This window comes from Pundamilia nyererei, unplaced genomic scaffold (genome assembly GCF_000239375.1).
Source record: "Pundamilia nyererei isolate P.nyererei 1_Seehausen unplaced genomic scaffold, PunNye1.0 scaffold00092, whole genome shotgun sequence".
Lineage (NCBI taxonomy): Eukaryota > Metazoa > Chordata > Actinopteri > Cichliformes > Cichlidae > Pundamilia > Pundamilia nyererei.
This window is the reverse complement of record NW_005187493.1, coordinates 131,634-143,052: the sequence shown is the minus strand read 5'-3', so window position 1 is coordinate 143,052 and position 11,419 is coordinate 131,634. Positions and strand designations below refer to the sequence as shown.

At 40.8% G+C, this 11,419-nt stretch overlaps 1 protein-coding gene across 7 annotated transcripts in view; it reads left to right on the top strand.

The window, feature by feature from the left end:
• ppfia4 (PTPRF interacting protein alpha 4) overlaps window positions 1-11,419 on the top strand; it is a 63,491-nt gene that overhangs the window by 23,057 nt on the left and 29,015 nt on the right. Inside the window, exon 1 of one of the 7 annotated variants that reach the window (XM_013912557.1) lies at window positions 8,340-8,755. The exons of the other annotated variants lie outside the window; for them this stretch is intronic. Within the exon in view, the coding sequence (XP_013768011.1) occupies window positions 8,693-8,755 (63 nt within the window). The 5' untranslated portion in view covers window positions 8,340-8,692. Of the gene's footprint in view, window positions 1-8,339; window positions 8,756-11,419 lie in introns of those variants that run through there. 7 annotated transcript variants of the gene reach the window in all.

Genomic DNA, 11,419 nt, shown 5'->3' with positions numbered 1-11,419 from the left:
TGTGTGTGTGTGTGTGTGTGTGTGTGTGTGTTCACATTCCTAAGCTGGTGGCAGAGCCTTTCATGTCCTGCAGTCCAGAGCTCTGTGAACCAGGAATAACATCCTCTGAGGAATTCAGTCTCTAACATACAATTTAGCCGGAGCACACTTTAATATCAAACAGTGTTATACTGGATGCTTGTAAGATACCCACTCAGATATTTGCAAACTCAAGCCCTACCAATTTGTTAGCAGGCTAATATTATCCTTGGATATGAGCTATTTTCTGATTTATCAGCATTCATAACAGAAGACAATGACAGTTAAAAACGATGAAACAATGTTATGCGTGTTGATGTTGCATAGTTTATCCTCCAGAGGGCACACCGCAGCTTCCCTCGAGGTGTTTGGAACAAAGACAACAACTATAACAAATGTTAGCAAAAATTATTTATGTTTCACATGTGTGAAAGAGAAAGTACCAAGATATCAGAATGTCCAATTCTTAAATCACTAAATTCGTCTGACAGATCGATTTATCAGTCAGGCAAAATGCACAAAATAAATGGCCAGATATAGTATAGTTCCACCTATCTTGCAGCTATGTGTCTCTTTATTCTTACATGTCATTAGTGGATTACACTAGAGCCATTGTTGGACAATACTTCTTCATTTTAAGCCCTCACTTAACATGATCTTGTCATCAAACCATAAATCATGAAATTCTGACGACACTCAGAAAGAGATTTTCTTTTCACCATGTCTTTTGGAATAAAATGTTTGAATTAATAGGCTCTGATGAATGAACAAAACTCACAGTAAAAATATACTTTAAATAAAGTATAAATACAGATAATATAGATTCATATTATAATGTGGAAATGCTGGTTGAAGCCTTATAGCAGACAAACTGCTGTAAGCCAAACTGCCCTTGAATATACTGTATTGTAAAACTGCAAACTCACTCAAAACACAATTTTCGGGATAAAGCTGTCACCATGAAATTCCGCTTGACATTAAAGCAATTATTGTGTGGATTACGAGCTGCTTGAAATTGTTACATTTTAAATATGCAAACAAAGCAACAAGCTAGTTTGCATAAATGTCACTAAAATTCGAAAGAACATGAAAAATGTTGCAGTGTGATTTTACAGCCATAATGCCGGCTCGTTGCCAACACGAGCCCCACAGTCTATGCTCCCATCCATGTGCTTTCAAGGACGGAGGCTGTGTGAGAAGGACGGGACAGCAGTGTGATGCCTCACTTTCAGGCACCATGAGAGGTGCTTGTTGTGGCTCTGTCATTATAGTTACAGTTATCGTAAACTTACACACACACGCGCACACACACACACACATTCTCTCACCGGTGTAGAGTTACATCCTGCCACTGCAGTTTGCACTCTGTGAAGGGCAAGAGCAGCCTTCGTGAACTCCACAAACATGCACAAACACACACACTACTCATTACTCCTTGAGATTTTTAACTACATGAACCACTGGGAAGAGCACAGATTATTTAAAATTATGCCGGACACTCCTCTGGAGCAGTTTATTTACTCTGAGTATGAAGATTAATATTAATACAGCTGTGTTTGATGCTTTCCTCTAGAACCGTTATACACTTTCATCTGCAAAAACAGAGCAGCTGGGACAGATTGTGTGCGTGTGTGTGTGTGGTCTCTGGAGTATCAGTGTGCTAGTTTGTGTGTTTTTCAGGAAAAGACTCAGTGTATAGTAGGAGTGCATAAATAAAAATAATCAGTCAGTCTTAGTGTAACGCACTGGCTGGTTAGGAATTACTTTCTTTAGAATTTGAATTTAAAAATAGAGTTAATGTTAATTTTTGTTTTATAAATGTGATACAATTGTGATGTAAATTGTCCTTTCCCTTTGCGGGACAGACTGGTAAGTAATGTACTCTATGCAGAATCTGTGTAGATGTATTTACAACCCGTGTCCGTTGTTTGCAGTGATATTGTACATTGTGTAAGTAAGAGGCTTCCTTCTGGGCAAGCCAAGAGATTAAGGGGGGCAGGGTGAAGGTGAAGATGGAAAGACTCAAGCCACGCACTATGACTGAATGATGAGGACAGCAGGAGAGCGAGACAGAGCTGACACAAGTGCTTTAAACAGAGGCAGAAGAGAGGAGGTGGCAGAAAAAATGAGGATAGGAGGAGGAGGAGGAAGAGAATGAGGTGATGAGGAAGGTGGTGATGAAAAAGGATGGATGAATCTTCCCAGAGTGACTTTGTGCCTGATATCTGTATAACAAATGGGGAAGAGCAGTGTGAATACAAGTGCTTAATTTCTGCGTGAAATGATATAACAGCATCCTGCGTTAAGCTGTTATGACCCAGAAAAATGTTTGCTGTTTCAAGTTTACTATGTACAAATGTATTTTCTGTAGGAGACAGACAGGGTTACTCCATCTGATTGTTTCAGTTTGTTGGACAGATATCCAACTGATCATATTGGATTGGTGCTTTTGTGGTTAAAAACAGAAAGCTCACATTTTTACATATTGCTCAAAAATTTAAAGGAACACTTAGAAAACACATCAGCTCTCAATGGGAAAAAAACATCATGCTGGATATCTGTACTGATGTGGACCAGGTAATGTGTTAGGAACAAAAGGGCAATGCCTCATTTGGTGGAAATTAAAACAATCACCCTGCAGAAGGCTGAATTCAAAAACAACTCAAAAACCAATGATGCAGCAGCCTAGTTCATTTTGCCAAGATTTCATTGCAGCAACACAAAATGATACTGTGTAGTTTGTACCAAACAGATGATGGATGGTGTTCTGCGGGACCAGCTCCTGAACAGTCTGAGGTCCAACTTGGTGGCGTCAAATGGACCAAAATATAATGTTGCAGATTTAGGTCAGATGATTGTGGGGGCCAATCAATGGCATCAATTCCTTCATCCTCCAGGAAATGCCTGCATGCTCTCACAGGACCAGCATAGGGTCTGACAATGAGTCCAAGGATTTCATACTAATAACTAATTGAATTGAATTGAATTGATATACCTTTATTAGTCCCACAAGGGGAAATTTCATGGCAGTCAGGGTGCCGTTGCATAGCCTGTTGAAGAGATGACTCATCACCCACTGACCCATCACCAAACTGATCGGGCTGCACAATGTAATAGGCAACTGAATGTTGTCCACGGCTTCTCCAGACCCTTTTCACATGTGCTCAGGGTGAACCTGCTCTCATCTGTGAAAAATCACAGAGAGCTAGTGTTGGACATGACAACTTTGGTATTCTATGGCAAATTCCAGTTGGGCTCCACAGTGCCCAGGAGCCCTGTTTTTGATTGTTTTGTTAGAGACATTCACGTCAGTGACCTGCTGGAGGTCATTTTGCAGTGCTCTGGCAAAGCTCATCCTGTTTGTCCTTGCACAATGGTCCTACTGATGGATTAAGGAACTTCCACGGCCCTGTCCAGCTCTGCTAGAGTAACTGCCTGTTTGCTGGAATCTCCTCCATGTGCTTGAGATTGTGCTGGGAGAATCAGCAAATCTTCTGGCAATGGTATGTACTGATGTGCCATCCTGGAGGACTTGGACTACCTGTGCAACCTCTGTAGGGTCCAGGTATTGCCTTTTTGTCATAAACGGGCTGTGTGGAGGCAGATGAGGACCCAAATGCAAAACTCACAGAGACAAAAAGCTAAACTCAAAATCACTGCTTTAGTGTAGGTTTCACAAAGAAACAGAACTAAACTGGGAACACTAACTGAGGACCGAGGGAACACAGAAAGGCACACAGGTTCGGGGAGGAGACATGCACATAAATACACGGAGGGTTAATGAGGGAAGTGGGAGCACACGGGGAACACAGCTGATACAGATAATCATAACGAGACACGGCAGGAGTAAACACAACACTGACGGGAGACTGTCAAAGTAAAACAGGAAGTACACAGAGGTGCAGACAGGAGGAGAGAGAGAGAACAGACATAACGGGCTGGGGAAAACATTGAATGAAACACAAGGAGGGGAAACGAGGGCTCACAGATACACAGAGGGGCACACAGGGACATCTTAACAGAACAACCTAGGAACCACGGCATAAATAAAGAACAAAATACAAAACACGTGAAAACTAAGAATGCTGGGCCAACATGGCCCAGGATCATGACAGTTTTGCTATCAGTAGTGACACTTTGCATAACCAAATGCAAAACTAGAGAGAATAAACAGTCAGAAAAGATGATGGGGGGGGGATGTCAGTGGCCTCCACTTGTAAAACCATTCCTGTTTTAGTGGTTTTCTCATTGTTGCCCCTCTAGTTAATTTAATTAACACCAAAGCAGCTAAAACTGATAAACAACCCCATCTGCTACTTAAATAACCAGAGCAATATTGCAGAAGTTGAACTGACTTGATGCAATACTCTGATTAAAAAGTGTTCCTTTAATTGTTTTGAGCATTGCCCAGGAAGCTTTGTTGTTTTCCTGTTTTTAGGGCAAGCTAAATGTGGCAGCTGCTGGCATAAACCAGTATGAGAGTGGTACTGATCATGTCATTTAACTGTCAACAAACAAGTATATTTTGCTAGGCACCAGAACGCAGTTGTATTATATTATGTTTAATGCTTTGCTTGGTTTGCACAAGTCTTTCCATGTGTTTGTTAATGCTTTGTTATCATGTGCTTTATTAGTGGTATAAATTGACATTTTAATTGGAATTGATTGCAGTAACAAAATAAAGGCTAAGTCTGAATTTACCATTGTTTTGTGAGACTTGTGGACGAAACGACAACTATCATTGTAATGTTCTTTGTTTGGTGTCTGTATACACTGGGAAGGCTTAAATCCACCCTACACACCAAACCCATAACCTTTGTATAGATAATACATGTGTTCATTTGTTATTCATGATTGTGCATAGAGAGGGTGCCTTCTGCTCCATGTTACTGAATGTTAGGGTGTAAAATGGCCGCTCTCCATCGAGGGAAGTTTCAGCTGAGATTAGCTACGGTTGAGGGGGGAAAAAACAGGGAAGACTGGAAAGAGGAGAGAAAGAGAGAAGAAGTGTAGAAGAAAAAAAAGAGGATGAGATCCTGTGCAGAGAGAAGCTAGAGTGGATTGAGTGTGAAAGAAGCAATCAGGTGCAGTTAGACAGCCGCAAAACGAGAAAGGGTGAAGGAGAAGAAACGAAGGAGAGAAAAAGCTGTGAGAGGCTGTCAGATAAAAAAAAAAGTCAGAGGTCTAGCACTTCTGTGGATTCTGCTGCAGAAAATATGCTTTCAAATGTGTTGGGTTTCGAGTGTTTTTGACTGTGCTGCTTGCTGATGTTTGTGTGTCGAGTTGTTTCTGTGTTTTTGTCTCTGACAATAAATCCCAGGTTCTGCCAATACCGGCTCCCACTGATGTCAAGGAGTAGTTATCAACATGCAGCATATTTTACTGGTGGTTGGAACTCTTGTTTTCCTGCATCTCCTTCTTCTCACTTCTGCAAAAGAACTACATGTGCACATGGTAACTTTTTTTCCCTCTTTGAAAACTTTTGGCTGCTCCAAAGCTGTTTATGGAATCCTGAAATACCCATTTGACCTGTTTCTGTGTGAAAGTTTGTACGTGTTTGGTTTGCTACTAGTTTGTCTGAATACCTTGTGATGCCAGTAGGGGTCTCTGCCTCTCCACGTCACTCACCCGGCCACCAGTGGTGTCCGCTGCGTTTGGCTACTCAAAGAGGCTGAGGCACAAGCCTGCAGTAAGCTCTTGTCAGTTACCGTCGGAAGTCACCAAAAATCATTAAAGGATGTTTTGATGTGTGGAGACTTGTCTGTCTCACTGAGTCATCTTCTGTTCTCTCTTTCTCTTCTGCAAACCCCTGTTTCCTTGACAACCAGGTGCAAGCAAGTAGACCTGTAGACAGGAACCATTTTCACATCTTCTTCTACATTTATGCGATGCCACTCCCAGGGATTGGGATTTTAAATGAGTTTTATTATACATTTTTAGTGACTAAACATGAATGTGAGAGATGAAGAACAAGAGGAGAAGATGAGAATTAATGAGCACACAAAGAGTAATGAAATTTAAATGAAAATAGCAACAGGAGTTGTAACTAAATAGTCATTACATACAACGTAACCATAGTACCACTCAGCTGCAATGCTTGTGTGAACCAGATTTAGCAATTGTGAATGACTGTATAATTTGAAATAGAATTACCTTAAGTGGGCAGTTTATTTTTCTATATACAAAGAAACTGACTCCAGTCCACAGTAGCAGTGAATATTCTTGTAGCTTACCTGTTTACAAAGCAATACAGATGCATACATAAATGTTAAGATATGAATTTAATGGTTCGATAAGCTTAAACATGTTACTCTGGGGCGCTGTTATAGCTCGCTGGGTTGAGCAGGCAACCCATGCGCTGCAGGGTTATTACAGCTCAGGGCCATTTGCTGCATGCCTTCCTCTTGCTCACTCTCCCACCTTTCCTCTCCAGAATTAACTGTCATAATAAAAGCTAAAGAAGAAAAAAAAAACATTATTCACAGATGCTTAATGTACATACAGTTCTGTGAAAAAAGTATTTACCCAGTTCCTGATTTCTTCTTTTTTTCAAATCATCAGACAACCCAAGTAAATACAGAAATGCAGTTTTTAAATGATAATTTCATTTATCAATGGAAAAAAAAACTATCCTGAAAACTCTAGCTAGCTCTATGTGAAAAAGTAAGATTTCACTCACCCCTAAATGGGGACAGTCTTAGTATAGTAAGCCATATTATTTGTCTAAAAAATATCATAAAAAAAATCTTCTACACAAGTTTTGAATACGTTTTGTAAGAATTACATCTTCTTTCATACAAAATCCACCATTTCCAGAGGTTCAAAAAATAATCGGAGAGTTGACTAACAAGCAGTTTCATGGCCAGGTGAGGCCTGTTTCCTTGGTATTTAATGACAAATGAAGCAGATGTAATAAGTTGATTCAAAGCCTTGAATATGTATTTTATAACATTTCAGGGTTAGATGTCAGTGCAAATGAGTAAGACCATTACACTCAAAACCACCAACATTGCCCAATCAACAAACTGGTTCATTCTTAAGAAGAAGAAATTCACAACAAAAGCCCTGAAAAACCACAGAAGAGTGCATGAATTATTTCCATGCATAAGAAAAACTTCACAATATCAGACCAAGTCAAGAATACTCTTGAGGAGGTAGCCATACTATTGTATGCTATCATCATGTGTTCATGAATGGAAATACAGAGAACTTTTAAAAAAAGGCACAAACCAGTGGTTACACTCACATCATCTGTCAAACATGGCAGTGGCACTGTTATTGATAATATGGCAGAAAGTGTGAATGAGAGATCCTTCAAAATGCTGCAAAACTGACTGGAGATCAGTTGTACTCTAGCTTTTAAATCCTCAGTGTCAAGGTCAGTCCCCTGATCTCAAGCCATTACAGCGTGCGTTTAATCTATTAAATACAAAGCTGAAGGCAGAGGGACCCTCAAGCAGTAATAAAGGAGGGAAATGAGTTTAGGAATTACGTATAAATAAATTACATAATAGTATTTCCTAACCTTACTGCAGCTATGCTTCAAAACTGGTCTTTACAAACCAATTGATGCTGGTTATGTCTATGTTTTCTACACAGTGAATTGTGTTTTGACGTGACATCTTCATATTGGCACTGTGAACATTTCCAGTAATAGTGGTATAGTCGTAACCATAGCGTCCCAAGCTGTTAGCTGTGTTCAACTGCCAAGAATCATGTGGCTCCACTAATTAGGGGTCACGTGATCTGTTTAATTTGGTAAGTTTTAGTGATTATTGGAATTGTAAAATTATTATCACGACTTAGTTTATCCACAGAAAAATAAAAACAAACTAGCTTTGTGATCATAAAGCAGATTTAACAATCTGTATAAATCACCAGAGGGGCTTTCAGACCAGCCAAGTGCATGCACTGTGCTATTATACCGGGAGAGAAGGGACAAAGCAGGCTATCATTTATAAATAGAAAGATTCGGCACACGCAATGTCACGCTGGAGGAAAATGGGTCTGTTGAATTTGTGTTGAGTAAGCAGTGACTGGAGTTTTTTTTATTAGGAGGAAATAGAGCGTTTAATTTCATGCTAATTCTCAGCATTACAGCCAAATGTGATTTAAAAACTCCCTCTGCACTAAGTGCCAGAACTTTCATGTCTGCGTGCATGTGTATATGTGTGTGAGTAAGCACAACAGAACAGGTGGCCAGAGCCCCAAGTCCTCGTCTAAACCCTGCCCCTTCCTTCCTCTGTCAGCTGATGCGCTACGAGCTGCTCTCTCTCCTCCCTCCTTCATCTTTCTTGTCTCATTCTGTCTTTATCGCTGACCAAATATCATACTTTCTTTTCCTCAGCCTGCCCCTGTTTATCCATCTCTCTACCCTCACTTTTTCTATTGCTCTCCCGCTCCCTGTTTTTGTATTCTTCTTTCCTGCCGTGTCTCATCCCAGGCTGTAATAATATCAGACTGACTAGTGGAGTGCTGTTGTCCGAGCGACTGGCAGAGGGAGCAGTACAGGAGTTTTATTTAGCCCTGCTGCACTCTTTGTGGACCAGGATTCTGAGGAATTATCCCTCCGTTCCACCATCCTCACCCCCTTTACCTACTACTCCTCATCCTCTTCCTGTCTCTCATTTTAAGGGGTGTCCATTTGAAGGCTCTGATATGTTTAGCATTCACCATGAACCCTACAGTCAAGATCCACCTTCAGAATGGGACCCACTTTAACACCTACATGTACCAGGTAGGGACTCGGCATTCATGCAGTGTTTGGATATTTCCAGTGAAGGATTGCCTTCAGCTCAAATAGCTCACTCTGCGGTCTCCACATGTCCTTGCCTGAGTATCGATTTCAGTGCTGATGGCTCTTTTCTAAGTCTGAGATATGGCCTTCTCTCCACCTCCTCTTCCTCCCTCCTCCTCCTTCCTTTTCACCACTATGCCTCAATCACTCTGCAAAGAATGATTAATGTCTCGCAGTAAAGCAAATTGCATATTCGTTTAGAAATGTGGGTACACTGTCACCAACAGAGCCTTTCACTGGTTCATGTGGTTAGTAGCACGTTTTCAACTTCCATTGTTTGTGAATATAATAGAGATAGATATCTGTCACACACTGATTATGAACTCTCTCTTTTTCTGTGACTGCTGTGCATGCTTGACTTGCCTTATGCTTGTTACGGCACGCGTGCAAGAGACAGACTCTACTGATGCGCAACAAAAAGTCTTTGTGCTTCTTCTTTCAACCGAGCAGAGGAAGTATTCCCCTCTTATCCTTCCTCTCTTTCTTTTGTCCCCTTTTCTGGCACAGGTTTTGTTTTGCTTTGATGAAGAAAACTCTGATACATGAATGGATGCTATTCTGGGTTTAGGCCTTCAATGGCACGGAGGAGGAGGAGAGAAAGTTGGGAAACTTGGAGGGATTTGACACCTATTTGCACGCTGAATGTGATATTCTGAAACACGGAGACATGCCCGATGTGCCAGCTATGCCATCTTGTGCAATACAATACACCGTGCCATTTTTGTGCTCTGAAGTCTTGCTGTTTTAAAACTTTTGATATGCATATTTTTACAGCAGACTTTCTCCTAGGTTTTATTTAAAACCCTCAAAAAATAATTTTAACTATTTTCACTTTGATTTTTATTAGTGTTTTAGAAAACTACATATCTGGGGAAGTTTTGTCCTTTTATTTCTAAGGTGCTTCGCCTGGACTTTAACATATGTTAATTTAGAAGTTTTATTTATTTCAGTTCATTCAACTTTGATTGGAGTGGACGTGTAATATGGAATCTGGCAACTTATACTAAGGTTTAATACTGGTCAACGAAAAGGACCAAGACTGTAGACCTCTGGCTAGATTTAATATGGTGGGAAATAAACTACAACATTTCTGTAATTGTACAATTTAACTACAAATACATGGACAGGAGCATAAACTAAAAGCTCATTATCTAGATCACCATCAGAGCATTAAAATAGTGTGATGGCAGCCAAACAGTTAACAGTATTAAGCTTCAAAGCTTGTATTCTACAATAATAGAGAGAAAACCCCAACAGTTAAAAGACCCCCTTTGACCAAGCACTTGCCGATAATGAGAGAAAAAACTCCCTTTTAACAGGAAGAAACCTCCGGCTCAGAACCAGGCTCAGGGAGGAGCAGCCATCTGCCGTGACTGGTTGGGGGTGTTCAGAGAAAGACAGGACCAAAGACACAATGTGGAAGAGAGCCAGACATTCATTCATTTCTTAGAGTTAGAAACTGTAAAACAACAATTTAACTTTGTCAAACTTATCCGCCAGTACTTTAACAGGGAAAACAGTGTAGGCTGAATTATGAGCAATTCAGCCTACGCTGGTGCAGTGGGACAGATGTATTTTAATACATGGCTGGGGCAGATGTATTAAAACACATCTGTCCCAGCCATCAGGGTTCGTATTGTTGTTTAGTTTCCACACTGTGAATTCTGTAGGAAAAGTTCGGAAAAGTTTTTGGTTATACTCGTGCCTCCAGAGCATCAGTCTGAGCTGGGATCTGTCAAGAGCTGCAGTCAGCTGCTGCTGCTGCATCCTTCCCCAGTCTCAAGTGCTGTCACGCCATCATACAGAAGGAAAACCTCTCAGCGGCTTTGTGCATGTTTGTGTTGTAGTGTGTGCAACAGAATGTATCTGCATTCATTTGATGAAACATTTTATGCAAAGTTTGTCTGCTGCTCAAACACTTTCCTAATGAGCTGTTGCCGTGGCATTGGCAGCAGTGTGAGAGGTGGCGTCATGGCAACAGATTACTCACTGGCTACTTTAGAGCCAACACCCCAGCTAGGTGTTTTTTCGTCATGGCTCTTGTGTAGGTTCGCGCTTTTGTGTCTATATGTATGTCTGTGTGTGTGTCTGTGTGTGTGCGTGCTGATTAAGATTTGCCAGAGGAAGGTCGAGTCCACCTTTCGGCTGTTTGCCACTTCGCTCTTCCTCTCTCTGCAGTGGTGAAGAGTTACAGAGCTGTGATATCTGAATCTCTCCAGGGACTCACTCATTCTCCAGTCTCTGACCCTGCATTCATCTTTGCTGTGGCATCCCTTGGTGAATTACCAAGATTTACATCACAGTTGGTGTAGACAGTTGTCTTTCGATGTGTGCATGTGAAAGGAATTTAGTCAGTAGGCATAATCTCTGATATTGTATTGTAGCTTGCTTTTCTTTGCCTCTCCACAGCAAATGAACAGTTCTGTGGTTTAAATCTAAAAAGATTTAGCCTCACCAGTGCATTATCATGAGTGTGCATTGTATAACTTTATGCAGAAAAAACACTTGATATCTTGGTGTATTTGCAACAGCTGTTCAGCTAGACTTTAGTAAACTCTATAGGCAGAACTGAACTTTTTCACTGCTATTGCTCATCCACAGACA